The sequence below is a fragment of the Pristiophorus japonicus genome, unplaced genomic scaffold (assembly GCF_044704955.1).
Source record: "Pristiophorus japonicus isolate sPriJap1 unplaced genomic scaffold, sPriJap1.hap1 HAP1_SCAFFOLD_1315, whole genome shotgun sequence".
Lineage (NCBI taxonomy): Eukaryota > Metazoa > Chordata > Chondrichthyes > Pristiophoridae > Pristiophorus > Pristiophorus japonicus.
The window spans coordinates 36,260-52,330 of NW_027250983.1; the positions used below are offsets into that span (position 1 = coordinate 36,260).

General features: G+C 47.2%; 1 protein-coding gene across 2 annotated transcripts in view; it reads right to left on the reverse strand.

Annotated features, from left to right (window-relative positions):
- Nucleotides 1–16,071, reverse strand: part of LOC139242387 (MICAL-like protein 2) — a 64,801-nt gene that overhangs the window by 33,587 nt on the left and 15,143 nt on the right. For both annotated transcript variants that reach the window (XM_070870334.1, XM_070870333.1), the window contains exon 4: nucleotides 6,268–6,367. In XM_070870334.1, the coding sequence (XP_070726435.1) occupies nucleotides 6,268–6,367 (100 nt within the window). The remainder of the gene's footprint in view (nucleotides 1–6,267; nucleotides 6,368–16,071) is intronic.

Sequence of the window (16,071 nt, forward strand, 5' to 3'; positions counted from 1 at the left end):
GGCAGACAGGAAGCAAAGAGTAGGAGTAAATGGGTACTTTTAAGAATGGCAGGCAGTGACTAGTGGGGTACCGCAAGGTTCTGTGCTGGGGCCCCAGCTGTTTACATTGTACATTAATGATTTAGACGAGGGGATTAAATGTAGTATCTCCAAATTTGCGGATGACACTAAGTTGGGTGGCAGTGTGAGCTGCGAGGAGGATGCTATGAGGCTGCAGAATGACTTGGATAGGTTAGGTGAGTGGGCAAATGCATGGCAGATGAAGTATAATATGGATAAATGTGAGGTTATCCAATTTGGTGGTAAAAACAGAGAGACAGACTATTATCTGAATGGTGACAGATTAGGAAAAGGGGAGGTGCAACGAGACCTGGGTACATCAGTCATTGAAGGTTGGCATGCAGGTGCAGCAGGCGGTTAAGAAAGCAAATGGCATGTTGGCCTTCATAGCGAGGGGATTTGAGTACAGGGGCAGGGAGGTGTTGCTACAGTTGTACAAGGCCTTGGTGAGGCCACACCTGAAGTATTGTGTACAGTTTTGGTCTCCTAACTTGAGGAAGGACATTCTTGCTATTGAGGGATTGCAGCGAAGGTTCACCAGACTGATTCCCGGGATGGCGGGACTGACATATCAAGAAAGACTGGATCAACTGGGCTTGTATTCACTGGAGTTCAGAAGAATGAGAGGGGATCTCATAGAAACGTTTAAAATTCTGACAGGTTTAGACAGGTTAGAAGCAGGAAGAATGTTCCCGATGTTGGGGAAGTCCAGAACCAGGGGTCACAGTCTAAGGATAAGCCATTTAGGACCGAGATGAGGAGAAACTTCTTCACCCAGAGAGTGGTGAACCTGTGGAATTCTCTACCACAGAAAGTTGTTGAGGCCAATTCACTAAATATATTCAAAAAGGAGTTAGATGTAGTCCTTACTACTCGGGGGATCAAGGGGTATGGCGAGAAAGCAGGAATGGGGTACTGAAGTTGCATGTTCAGCATGAACTCATTGAATGGTGGTGCAGGCTCGAAGGGCTGAATGGCCTACTCCAGCACCTATTTTCTAGGTTTCTATATTTCTATGTTACCCCAGAGTGGATGTGAGGTATTCAGAAAGATGTCCAAAGATCATTCCGGATGAACCGGACACAGATTTCGCCATCGGCCCAGCAGGCAACGAGCGGGCCATTCTCCACCCACACATGCAACCGATCTGATCTCCTGCTGCAGCAGTCAAGCACAACTCACTTTGCATAGCGCATCTAACGTAGTAACATGTCCCAAAGCGCTTTACAGGAGCGGTATCAAGGAAACTTTGAGCCACATAAGGTGGTATCAGGCTAGGTGGCCAAAAGCTAAGTTCAAAGACAGAGGTTTTAAAAAGCGTCTTAAAGGAGGAGAGAGGCGGTGAGGTTTAGGGAGGGAATTCCAGAGCTTAGGGCCCAGGCAGCTGAAGGCACAGCCGCCGATGGTGGGGCGATGAAAATCGGGGTAGCGCACTGGCCGGATTGGAGGAGCGCAGAGATCGCGGAGGGTTGTAGGGCTGGAGGAGATTACAGAGATAGGGAAGGGCAAGGCTACGGAATGATTTGAAAACAAGGATGAGAATTTAAAATCGAGGCGTCGTCAGTCAGACGTCATTCCACTTAAGGCCAGAGAGAGGCAGCATACATGTGCTTTTATAGTACATGTCTTTGCTTTCTTTTTCTTGCCTCTTTAACAAGAAAGGCTTGCATTTATATAGCGCCTTTCATGACCACCGGACATCTCAAACACTTTACAGCCAATGAAATACTTTCTAAAGTGTAGTCACTGTTGTAATGTAGGAAATGCGGCAGCCAATTTGAGCACAGCAAGATCCCACAAACAGCAATGTGATAATGACCAGAAAATCTGTTTTTTTGTTATGTTGATTGAGAGATAAATATTGGCCCCAGGACACCCGGGATAACACCATTAATCTTTTTTAGAATAGTGCCATGGGATCTTTTACGTCCATTTGAGAGAGCAAACGGGACCTCGGTTTAACGTCTCATCTGAAAGACGGCATCTCTGACAGTGCAGCACTCCCTCAGCACTGCACTGGGAGTGTCAGCCGAGATTTGTGTGCTCCCTGGAGTGGTGCTTTACCATGGGTGTTGGCAACCCTCACTTAGGCCACCACGCTTCATCGATGCTTCCTTCAATTCTTTTTTCGGGTCCACTGCCCCTTTAAGGAGCTGTGCAGGCCCATTCAAATTATAGAGCACGTGCGTTTCTTCCCCATTTAGAAACTTTCCCAGTTGAGCCGGCTGCCTGGTAACTCCAGTCGCAGCTTAAAGGGAACATTGCTGTCCTTGCACAAGCCATTCGACTGCAATGGCATCACAGCCAAGCGCAATCCCGGGTTCACCCAATAAGAACTTGCATTTCTATAGTGCCTTCCACACCCTCAGGACCCCCCAAAGCGCTTTGCTCCCACAAACAGCAATGTGATAATGACCAGACAATCTGTTTTTAAAGATGTTGGTTGAAGGGTAAATATTGACCCAGGGAGCACCGGGGAAAACTCTCCCCTTCGCCCCCCCGACCCCTCACCCTCACCCGCTCTTTTTTAAAATAGTGTCGTGGGATCTTTTATGTCCACCTGATAGGGTGGATGGTGAGGCGGGGCCTCGGTTTAATGTCTCATGTGAAAGACGGCACCTCCAACAGTGCAGCACTCCCTCGGTACTGGCACTGGGGTTGGGGTGAGGAGGTCAGCCTGGATTATGTGCTCAAGTCTCTGGCGTGGGGCTCAAAACCTTCTGACTCAGGCGAGAGTGCTACCTGCTGAGTCACGGCTGACACGCAGTGCAAGTCTCCCAGGAAGGATCACCGGGCAGCAACAGAGCTCCGGGCTCATTTTGTCACTCCGCCCCCTCGTGTTCAATCACTCGGGCCTTGGAGCATCCTTGCTAAGTGTCAGCTGTGGCTCAGTGAGCAGCACACGTGCCTTGGAGTCAGAAGGTCATGGGTTCACGTCCCACTCCTGAGACTTGTGCATATAAATCTAGGCTGATAGTGCAGTGCAGTATTAAGGGGGTGCTGTCTTTTGGATGAAATGTTAAATCGAGGCCCTGTCTGCTCTCTCAGGTGGATGTAAAAGATCCCATGGCACTAATTTGAAGAAGAGCAGGGGGAGTCCTCCCTGGTGTCCTGGCCTATATTTATCCCTCAATCAACATAACAAAAACAGATTATCTGGGTCATTATCACATTGCTGTCTGTGTGAGCTGCTGTGTTTCCCACATTACAACAGTGACTATATTCCAAAGGTACCTCATTGGCTGTAAAGCGCTCCGAGACATCCGGTGGTCGTGAAAGGCGCTATATAAATGCAAGTCTTTCTTTGTTTAGCACAGACCAAGCATGGAACGGCCCTTGCAATAGCAAAGTGTGCCACCTGGGCCAAAATAGAGAATAAAACTCACTTAAACGAAACTGTAAAAAAAATCGATGCTATTACTGTGAGGGTCCCCGTGTTGAAGGGTATGTCACAGGCACGATGGGCCAAATTACCTCCTTCTGTGCAGGATCATTCTCTGATTCAATGTTTGCGAGGAATTGGAGGGCGGGAGAGAAGAGACAAAAGCCCGACGACCAAACCGGATAAAGTTCGAGCTCCAAATTACTGAAGCTTAATTATTAACTCCCTTTCCACCCTTTCATAATTGATGGGGAGGAAAGGGAGAAGCTGATCTGGTTTTATCCTTCCCCTGATCTGGAGCCAGCCGATCTGGCTCTTTCGATCCACCCTTGCCGGGTGGGCCGAGGATAGAGTGGCCCGTTCTCGCGCAGTGTTTCACAAGGCAAGCCCAGCAGGTTAAACTCACCTCGGCAGCTCAACCCCGAGCCACTGCCATCGCGAAGCCTGCCAGCAATCAGAGCCAGCTCCTGATCCCCTCCGTGTAAGATCATGAGGGGGCTTGACAAGGTGGATGCAGAGAGGACGTTTCTACTGTTGGGGGAGACAGGAACTACGGGGCATAATCTTAGAATAATGGGCCGCCCATTTAAAACTGAGATGAGGAGGAATTTCTTCTCTCAGAGGGTTGTAAATCTGTGGAATTCTCTGCCCCAGAGAGCTGTGGAAGCCAGGACATTGAATAAATTTAAGACAGAGATAGACAGTTTCTTAACTGATAAGGGGATAAGGGGTTTTGGGGAGCGGGCAGGGAAGTGGACCTGAGTCCATGATCGGATCAGCCATGATCGTATTGAATGTCGGAGCAGGCTCGAGGGATCGTATGGCTTACTCCTGCTCCTATTTCTTATGTTCTTATGTGTGAAATGCGAAGGACATTTCAGTCCCTTTGGCCCTTTTGTGTTGGAACAGTGAGTACTTCCTTTCAAACGGGTATATTCCAAATCACAAAGCATGCTGGTGCACGGACCTACAAGGATGGGCCAGTCATTAAGTGCAAATCAAATTACGTTGAACTACCTAATGGTGATTCAGAATGCAAGTGCTACTGAGATAGAACTACATAGAATGTACAACGCATAAACAGGACATGCGGCCCAACAGGTCCGTGCCAGTGTTTATGCTCCACACAAGCCTCCTCCCACCCCTCTTCATCTCACCCTATCAGCACAACCTTCTGGTCAACTCTCCTGCATGTGTTTATCCAGCTTCCCCTTAAATGCATCTGTGCTGTTCGCCTCAAACCACTCCCTGTGGCAGCGAGTTCCACATTCTCACCACTCTGAGTAAAGAGGTTTCTCCGGAACAGCTTGTTGAATATTGATGTCCCCTAGTTTTGGCCTCCCCCGCAAATGGAAACATCTTCTCAACGTCTACCTATCGAATCCTTTCATAAAGACCTCTCTATTAGGTCACCTCTCAGCCTTCTCTTTTCGAGAGAAAAGTGCCCCTAGAACGTAACAATTTGCATTTATACAGCACCCTAACATAGAAAAACATCCTGAGGTGCTTCAGAGAGATACAGTCAAGCAATGTGTATTTATTGGTTTCTTTTACTTACGTCATTGTGAAGAGGAAGCTCTCCTCTCTACTCCACAATAGCGTTAAGTTTAAAAAAAAATGTAACCTTACCCCAGCATTCCCTCTCAGTTGCAGTTGGTTTGGTTTGATTGCCAAGCACATGGATTACTGACAGCAGCATGTACGACACAAGCCACGCTCACAGCCAATCCAATTTTGCAAAGTGGCCTCAAACAGGTGTGAGGCTCCCGATTTGCATATGCCAAGCGTCAACTAACGCCTGTTTCAGGCACACGCCCTGGACGCCTACACAGGAGCCTTTACCAATATGGTGGGCAGCGCACTTCCAGCGCTGAGTGAGCGTGTGCACACACAGCCGCCCGCCCTATTGGAGCCTTAGACACAGTGCGATCCAATTTCTCACTGCGAGCCAAGCCACGGGAGTTTCAATTATATTTTCAACTGCAACAACTTGTATTTATATAGTGCCTTTAATGTAGTAAAACGGCCCAAGGTGAGTCACAGAAGTGTTTTCAAACAAAACAAATTAATTTGACACCGAGCCACATAAGAAGAAATTACGGCAGATGACCAAAAGTTTGGTCAAAGAGAAAGTGCCTCAAGGGAGGAAAGAGAGGTAGAGAGGCTGAGAGGTTTAGGTATGAAGTTCCAGAGCTTGGGGCCTAGGCAGCTGAAGGCACAGCCACCAATGGTTGAGTGATTATAATCAGGGATGCTCAAGTGGGCAGAATTAGAGGAGCGCAGACATCTCAGGGGGGTTGTGGGGCTGGAGGAGATTACAGAGATAGGGAGGGGCGAGGCCAGGGAGGGATTTGTAAACAAGGATAAGAATTTTGAAATCGAGGCGTTGCTTAACCGGGAGTCAATGTAGGTCAGCGAGCACAGGGGTGATGGGTGAGCAGGACTTGGTGCGAGTTAGGACACGGGCAACCTAGTTTTGGATCACCTCAAGTTTACGTAAGGTAGAATGTGGGAGGCCAGCCAGAAGTGCATTGGAGTAGTCAAGTCTAGAGGTAACAAAGGCGTAGATGAGGGCTTCAGCAGCGGATGAGCTGAGGCAGGGGCGGAGACGGGCGATGTTACAGAGGTGGAAATAGACGACTTCAGTTATGCTGCAGATATGTGGCCAGAAGCTCATTTCAGGGTCAACGGTAAACTTCATCCTCAATTGAAAGGGCTCTCCACGCCCTGCGAAGGGATTCTGAGCCAAATCTCGGACCCCTCACCAAAGCTCAGTGAAGCCGGCTGGGTTTCAGTTGCCGCTCAGGGAGGCGATGCTCACTCACCTGTGATGCTTTTGGACAGGCTTCAGTTTAGATCTCCAGTCGGATGGAGCTTCATCTGCCTCTCCCCCGGTGACGATCTGCGGACTGTAGGAATAATTCCCTGAAGGAAGAACAGTAAATGACGGAGCATTAAGCGAGGGTCCAGCTGGGCGGCCATTTGCATTACCCACCCACCCACTTTCCTTTGGAGTCACCGCAGCCACAAGTGCGGTAGTGTAAAATGTTTCACCAAGCTCCGCCCATCATTCCTGCCATCCCAAAATATATTCCAAAGCTCGTCAAAGTTGTTCCCCTTCCCCATTTGCTTTGGTTCATATTGTCTAAGCACGTTTCCTATGCAGACACCATACTTTCCCTTCACAATGATGAGCAGATGAGGTAGATCAATGCACCCATCCAGCTTATCCTTCTATTGGGAGCCCATGACTCCCCATTCCTGTTTCTGACTCCCCTACCCAGCAAACACTCCAGTTATTAGTCGCTCTCTCTGAAGACTCATTTCCCGATATCAGTCTCGAATCTGCCTTTTACTGGTCTGTAACTTTTCTTTTGATTCATTAAAATGATTAGAATGAATACAATTCTAACGGGGGAGCATGAACAGAGAGACCTGGGGGGTGTATGTGCACAAATCTTTGAAGGTGGCAGGGCAGGTTGAGAAATCCGGTTAACAAAGCTTACGGGATCCTGGGCTTCATAAACAGAGACTTAGAGTGCAAAAGCAAGGAAGTTATGATGAACTTGTATAAAACACTGGTTTAGCCTCAACTGAAGCACTGTGTCCAATTCTGGGCACCACACTTTAGGAAGGATGTGAAGGCCTTAGAGAGGGTGCAGAAAAGATTTACGAGAATGGTGCCAGGGATGAGGGACTTGAGTTACGTGGATGGACTGGAGAAGCTGGGGCTGTTCTCCTTACAGCAGAGAAGGTTGAGAGGAGATTTGATCGAGGTGTTCAAAACCATGGGGGGTCTGGACAGAGTAGATAGAGAGAAACTGTTCCCATTGGTGGAAGGGTCGAGAACCAGAGGACACAGATTTAAGGTGATTGGCAGAAGAACCAAAGGCGACATGAGGGAAACCTTTTTACGCAGCGAGTGGTTAGGATCTGGAATGCGCTGCCTGAGAGGGTGGTGGAGGCAGACTCAATCGTGGCTTTCAAAAGAGAATTGGATAAGTATCTGAAGGAAAAAAAATTACGGGGAAAGGGCGGGGGATTGGGACTGGCTGAAGTGCTCTTGCAGAGAGCCAGCACAGGTTCGACGGGCTGAATGGCCTCCTTCTGTGCTGTAACCATTCTATGATTCTCAGAATGTGAGCGTTGCTGGCAAGGCCGACATTTAATTGCCCATCCTCAATTACCCTTGAGAAGCTGGTGGTGGGCCTTCTCCTTGAACCGCTGCAGTCCGTGTGGTGAAGGTGCTGTTAGGGAGGGCGTTCCAGGACTTTGAGCCAATGACGATGAATGAACGGCCAATACATGTGCAAGTCGATACGGTGTGAGAGACTTTGAGAGAGTATGGCTGTAGTATATATGTCACCTTATACTACAGCTGTGGTATAATTTGAAATCATGCTGGAATAACTTGATTCCATTTAGCATCTTACATAACTCGGTAAAGATCCCCACTCTCATCACCTTTCAAGTCATCAGGGTCCAATCTTTCCTCATATCTCCAGTCTTCCGACATTGCTCTTCTCGGCGGCCAAAGCTTGGCTATTTCTTTCGTGCCTCAGTGCCCAAAACTGACTACAGTCCTCAAAGTCCAGCCTAACCAGAGCACTCTGCCGCCTCTGCTTTACTTCAAAAATGTAATTTCTGCCCTTGCACAATCACTGGCTCAATGCTGGGATTTTTGGAACACAACCAGGCAATGGATCAAAGTCTTCCAGTCACTCATTCCCAAACGAGTCTGCACCAGTGCTCCTCTGTACCTGCACATACATGCCTTGGCTATCCAACACCACGATCTCGCTCCGGCTAGATTTTCAATACTCTTCAGTCTGATCTTTAACAAATAACTCCTGTTATTTATTGTCGTGATAGATTCTGTCAGTGTCTTATGAAATGTAAAACTTGAAGTGAAGCCACTCATGCAGTCATGGATAAAAAGTGACCGTATGATCATCCATAAGTATCTATTCCAAACAGACAGGAAGCAGAGAGTCGGGATAAACGGCAGGCAGTGACTCGTGGAGTGCCACAGGGCTCAGTGCTGGGACCCCCAGCTCTTTACAATATACATCAATGATTTCGATGAAGGAATTGAGTGTAATATCTCCAAGTTTGCAGATGACACTAAACTGGGTGGCGGTATGAGCTGTGAGGAGGACGCTAAGAGGCTTCAGAGTGACTTGGACAGGTTAGGTGAGTGGGCAAATGCATGGCAGATACAGTATAATGTGGATAAATGTGAGGTTATCCACTTTAGGGGCAAAAACGCGAAGACAGAATATTATCTGAATGGTGACAGATTCAGAAAAGGGGAGGTGCAACAAGACCTGGGTGTCATGGTTCATTAGTCATTGAAGGTTGGCATGCTGGTACAGCAGGCGGTGAGGAAGACAAATGATATGTTGGCCTTCATAGCTAGGGGATTTGAGTATAGGAGCAGGAAGGTCTTGCTGCAGTTGTACAGGGCCTTGGTGAGGCCTCACCTGGAATATTGTGTTCAGTTTTGGGCTCCTAATCTGAGGAAGGACGTTCTTGCAATTGAGGGAGTGCAGCGAAGGTTCACCAGACTAATTCCAGGGATGGCTGGACTGACATATGAGGAGAGACTGGATCAACTGGGCCTTTATTCACTGGAGTTTAGAAGGATGAGAGGGGATCTCATAGAAACATACAAGATTCTGACGGGACAGGACAGGTTAGATACAGGTAGAATGTTCCCGATATTGGCGAAGTCCAGAACCAGGGGACAGTCTCAGGATAAGGGGTATGCCATTTAGGGCTGAGATGAGGAGAAACTTCTTCACTCAGAGAGTTGTTAACCTGTGGAATTACCTGCCGCAGAGAGTTGTTGATGCCAGTTCATTGGATATATTCAAGAGGGAGTTAGATATGGCCCTTACGGCTAAGGGGATCAAGGGGTATGGAGAGAAAGCAGGAAAGGGGCACTGAGGGAATGATCAGCCATGATCTTATTGAATGGTGGTGCAGGCTCGAAGGGCCGAATGGCCTACTCCTGCACCTATTTTCTATGTTTCTATGTCAGAGTGGGAACATGCCCAACATTTTACTTGAACTTTTTCCCTTCTCCCTCTCCTTCCAACAGTCCATCCAACTTTCTCCCTGCCCACCTTAGGAACAAAGAACAGGAGTAGGCCGCTCAGCCCTTCGAACATGTTCTGCCATTCGGGGAAAAAGGAAGATTTGCATTTATGGAAAGACTTGCATTTATACATCGCCTTTCATGACCACCAGACATTTCAAAGCGCTTTACAGCCAATGAAGTACTTTTGGAGTGTAGTCACTGTTGTAAGTGGGAGATCCTGGCTGATCTGTATCCTAACTCCATCCACCTGCCTTGGCTCCATATCCCTCAATGCCATTGGCTAGCAAAAATTGATCAATCTAAGATTTAAAATTAGTAATTAGTACTTTTTGAGGGAGAGAGTTCCACATTTCCACCACCCTGTGTGTGAAGAAGTGTTTCCTAACTTCTCTCCTGAATGGCCTGGCTCTGAGTTTCTGGTTATGTCCCCTTGCCCTCCCCTCCCCCACCAGGGAACAAGTTTCTCTCTATCTCCTCTATCAATTCCTTTCAAAATCCTCAAAACCTCAATCAAATCGCCCCTTAACCCTCTACATTCCAGGGAACACAGGCCTAGTTTATGGAATCTCACCTCATAATCTAACCTTGGAGCCCTGGTAATATTCTGGTGAATCTGCGCTGCACTGCATTCCTTCCAAGGCCAATATCTCCTATTTAAGGTGCGGTGCCTCGAACTGTATACCGTGCTCCAGATAGGGTCTAACCAGGACTTTTTACAGCTGCAGCAAAACTTCCTCCTCTTTATATTCTAGCCCTCTAAGAAATAAAGACAGACTTGTATTTATATAGCGCCTTTCACGACCACCGGACATCTCAAAGCACTTTACAGCCAATGAAGTACTTTTGGAGTGTAGTCACTGTTGCAGTGTGGGAAACACAGCAGCCAATTTGCACACAGCAAGCTCCCACAAGCAGCAATGTGATAATGACCAGATAATCTGTTTTTTGTTACGTTGAGTGAGGGATAAATATTGGCCAGTATACTGGGGATAACTCCCTTGCTCTTCTTCGAAATAGTGCCGTGGGATCTTTTCCGTCCATTTGAAAGAGCAGACAGGGTCTCGGTTTAAAGTTTCACCCGACAGTGCAGCGCCCCCTCAGCATTGCACTGGGAGTGTCAGCCTAGATTTTTTGGGCTCAAGTCCCTGGAGTGGGACTTAAACCCACAACCTTCTGACTCAGAGACGCGAGAGAGTGCTGCCCACTGAGCCACAGCTGACACATATAACTCTAGTTATAAAGGCCAACATTCCATTAGGCCTTTTTGATTATTTTTGTACCTCACTGCTACATTTTAGTGTACATGGTGTACATGCATCCTTAAATCTCTTTGGACGGCCACTGCTCTCAGATCGATCCGTTATTGGTCCATCTCCTCAGTTCCAATGTGCTGGGATCCAACTCCATTGGGGAGGGGTAAAGCAGTAGCCTTTCTAGCACCTCGCCCAAGTGACCATTGTTCAGGGGCGAGGCTGGACTGTAAATGGCCGAAAGCCTGTTGATGACTGGAGCTTACCACTGCTGCTCACCCAGCATCTCCACATCCCACTTTCAGCAAGCGTCACTGGCTGGAGATCAGGAATGGGAACCGTGACTATTTCTTTCCTCCCAGGCCCAGAGGTTTGTCCTCTATCCCTCGCTACAGCCTCAGGGACTCATCCCAGCCTGGCACAGTGTTTCCTACATTACAACAGTGACCAAAAAGTACTTCAGTGGCTGTAAAGCGCTTTGGGATGGCTGGTGGTCGTGAAAGGCGCTATAGAAATGCTAATCTTTCTTTTCAGAGGTACCAAGGAAAACTGCTGTCCAACTTCATCCTCAACTGGATGAGATCATCTAACTTGGCAGAAACCGTGGCTTCGACCGAGGACAATCCTGGTCTACAAGGCCCAATGGCTCCAACTACATGCCTTTCACTCTCACGTGTCAGCTGTGGCTCAGTGGGTAGCACTCTAGTCTCTAACAGAGAAGGCTGTGGGTTCATGCTCCCACTCCAGAGACTTGAGCACAGAATCTAAGCCGACACTACTGAGGGAGAGCTGCACTGTCGGAGGTGTTGACCCAAGGAACTGCAAGCCACCCAATCGTGTGTCTGTTGTGGGAGAGATTTTTTTTTAAGACAGCATCGTGAGAGAGGAGATCGTGGTACACTTGGATAGATTCAGTGTGGTGGGGGAGTCAGCGTGCGTTCATGGGACGGAGGTCTTGCCTAACAGTCACTGGGATTTTTCCAGGCAATTACATACTTTGTGGATGACAGGAATTCTGTGGTTGTGATTTAATTAGATTTCAACACGGCTTTTGATTCTGTGCCATGCTGGGATTAGTCCATGAAAACTATAGTGTGGGATAGGGGACAAATCTCAGGGCCAAAGCAGAGAAATTCAGAAGATTAAGAGGTGATCTTATCGAAACGTGTAAGATTATGAGGGAGCTTGACAAGGTGGATGCAGAGAGAATGTTTCCACTGACAGGGGAGACTAGAACTATGGGGCATAATCTTAGAATAAGAGGCCGCCCATTTAAAACTGAGATGAGGAGGAAATTCTTCTCTCAGAGGGTTGTAAATCTGTGAAATTCGCTGCCTCAGAGAGGTGTGGAAACTGGGACATTGAATAAATTTAAGATAGAGATAGACAGGAATCTCTTATCTAAGGATAAGGGGTAAGCCATTTAGGACCGAGATGAGGAGAAACGTCTTCACCCAGAGAGTGGTGAACCTGTGGAATTCTCTACCACAGAAAGTTGTTGAGGCCAATTCACTAAATATATTCAAAAAGGAGTTAGATGTAGTCCTTACTACTAGAGGGATCAAGGGGTATGGCGAGAAAGCAGGAATGGGGTACTGAAGTTACATGTTCAGCCATGAACTCATTGAATGGCAGTGCAGGCTCGAAGGGCTGAATGGCCTACTCCTGCACCTATTTTCTATGTTTCTATGTTTCTATGACAGTTTCTTAACGGATAAGGGAATAAGGGGTTATAGGGAGCGGGCAGGGAAGTGGAGCTGAGTCCATGATCAGATCAGCCATGATCGTATTAAATGGCGGAGCAGGCTCGAGGGGCCGTATTTCTTATGTTCTTATGAAAGCAAACAGTGGTTGCAGCCTGAGAGGAGTCACCTTCAAGGTGTTATCAAGATCAGTGCTGGGGCCATTTCTGTTAACAGTACAGGCAGAAATAAAGCTGAACTTAACGTTGCAGATTACACGTAAACTGGGGGTAGGGGCTCGAGCAATAGGGAAGAGGAATCTGGACAGGTTCGAAAGAATAACAACTTGCATTTATTAAATGCCTGGAGAGTCTAGAACTAGGGGCCAATGTCTCAGGATAAGGGACTGACCATTTAGGACAGAGATGAGGAGGAAGTCTTCATTCAGAGTGTTGTGAATTTTTGGAATTCTCTACCCTAAAGGGCCGTGGATGTTCAGTGATTGAGTATATTCAAGGCTGAGATAGATAGATTTTTGGGCACTAAGGAAATTAAGGTATATGAGGATTGGGCGGTGTAATGTATGAACCTGTGCAAATGCTCACAGGTTTGTAGAGCCGTTGCATTATGAGTGGCTTAACCAGTAATGTGATGTTCACAAGACTCAATAAAACCCCAGTCAGTTGGGTCTAGGTCATCCAAGATGAAGTATGCAGTTGTGAGACTAGTGAATAAACTGGTAATGTGTAGTGTTTTTGTTAAACCTTTGTTAATAAACCAACTAATTCTTAATAACAATGTGTTGCTATGAATTCTTAAGCAAAGAACCCATGAAGCAAATACATTACAGGCGGGAAAGTGGAGTTGAGATCGAAGATCAGCCATGATCTTATTGAATGGTGGAGCAGGCTCGAGGGGCCGATTGGCCTACTCCTCTCAGCTGGACCTAAAAGAACCCTTGGCTGGTATATCAAGGAACAGCAGGGGCGTTCTCCTCGACGTCAACATAAGAACATAAGAAATAGGAGTAGGAGTAGGCCATACGGCCCCTTGAGCCTGCTCCACCATTCAATAAGATCATGGCTGATTTGATCATGGACTCAGCTCCACTTCCCCGCCCGCTCCCCATAACCCCTTATCGTTTAAGAAACTGGCCAATATAAATGCATCGTCATCATAGGTGGTCCCTTGAACGAGGATGACTTGCTTCCTTATGAGTTCACAGATGTTTCAAAATTGGACCCGATGTTCCAGTCCTGAACTCCAATTGAGGGGGTGGAAGATGCCTGTGCGTGGATTTTTTTAACGTGTGGTGGCTGTTGCACACCAGCCACCACACGGGCTTGACAGAGCTAGGTCTTGGTCCAGTGGCAAGGGTTAACCAGACGACTGGAGACCAGCTCTGCTGCACGGACCTAGTGCACACACATATCGCAATGTGGGCTGGCCCGTGCTGCCCCTGGGCCCTCGGTTCTTCTGGGCCCCGTACCCTCATTCGCCGCAAATATAATACAAATGCAAGTCTTTCTTTGGCCCTCCCATTTTACAGCTATTTTTAAAGCCCGACAGCGTTTGGAGTTATCTAGATTGGCAGCATTGTGTGCATTCACAAACACACACACACATTTCACAGCAAGAAGATCGACCACGCAGGCAGATCACAATCATCTGTCAGATACACAGAAGATATCGCAAAATTACAAACATGACTGGAATTTTTCAAGAGGCCAAGACGATTATGGGAATCATTAACAGATCCGCCAAATGCCATAAAACATGAGACAAAGAACAGACATTCTATGGAATTATAAACTAAACCAGCGCCAATTCTCAGAACATTTAACATATTAAGCATCTTTTTTCATGCAAAGCAAGGATGTGCTCTTCTAAAGTAAGACTTGCATTTCTATAGCGCCTTTCACAACCTCAGGACATCCCAAAGCGCTTTACAGCTCATGAACTAATTTTGAAATGTAATCACTGTTGTGGTGTAGGAAACCCAGAGCTAAATTGTACACAGCAAGTTCCCACAGACTGATAAATCTGTCTTTAGTGATGTTGATTGAGGGATAAATATTGGCCCAGAACATCAGGAGAGGACTTCCCTGCTCTTCTTCAAAATAGTGCCGTGGGATCCTCCATGCCCACCTCGGTCCAACGTTAAATCCAAAAGACGGCACCTCCGACAGTGCAGCGCTCCCACAGTACTGCACTGGGAGTGTCAGCCTAGATTTTGTGTTCAAGTCCCTGGAGTGAGACTCGAACCCACAACCTTCTGACTGAAAGGCGAGAAAGAGAGAGAGAGAGAGAGACAGAGTGCTGCCCACTAAGCCACAGCTGACACCTTAATCTCACAATACTGAAAGAATTAAATACAAGCAAGTTTTCATTCACCTTTTGTGTTCAAACGGACAGCGTGAGCTTTCACAAGCCAAGCCTTCCATTTCAGGATTGGTTGCGCTCATTGTTAGAAAAGAACACTTAAATCATTGTTTGTTAACAAAAGGTAACAGGAGCCTCGCTATACAACCTGATTGCATTATTTTCTAAAGAAAGCCCGGCGACAAGATTTTAATCAAAATTTAAAAATTGCTCCTAGATGTCAGGCAGTTCCCAGCAAGCCCGTTTCCGGGCAAGGACCCCAGAGGAATTGGGTTATTGTCAGGTTTGGGCAAAAATCCCGAAGTGAATTTGCCCATTAGGGTGGCGGTATCTGCTTGCACCCAGCAAAGGGATACTATTGCTGATTGGACGTATTCCTGGAGGCTTCATCACATGACCTCATGCCCCACTCTCGCCATTGGTCGCCCGACACGTCTATTCTCACGGTGCCCCACCTTCCCCTGGCCAATCGGAAAGTGACCAGATTGTTACCCGATTGGATGGTTCATTCGAGACGGTCAACCAGATAGCTTTGCTTTCTGCCCATCTTCAATATTTTTAATAACTAATAATCCAAGGGGCTAGATTTTTGGTTTTCAAACTAACGTCAGTTTTACGCCCAAATTACCCTTTTCTCTGCGCTACCATTTTTAGGCCTAACTTTCGGGCTTTACGGCATCGGTAAAGTCAGCATTGCACGAGGATTCACGGCGCAAACCGTGAGTTTTGCCAACTTTAGTCCGGGGCCAGTAGCGCTGCGAGAGGTGCCTTGGGAGGGGGGAGGGGAGGGGGGGGGGGAAATAAATTGCATAAAACATTCAAAAAAACCCTTACCTGTTAAATCGCTGAAAAATAATTAAAAAATAAAAAAACTTTTAATTTACCTTTTTGCAGGTCTTCATACTTACGTTTGACTCTGTCAGTATTCTGGTCGTGATGTAAGGGTCGGGAGAGAGCCGAAAGTACAAAGCAAACGCAATCTGCATCATTTCACGTCGGCGCACCTCTCCCCGGCGGTACGTGGAAGCGTGGAAGCGCCACCGCAAAGAGGTGCTCGAGGATCCCGCCGACCGGGTTATCACCACGGACGGACGGCGAAAATCCAACCCAAAAATTTGTGTGTTAACAGTTTTTTTTTAAGTTTTTTTTTTATTGTCCTGATGATTTATTTACTCCTGGGTGTTGCTGGCAATAGTATCCCGGAGATTAATC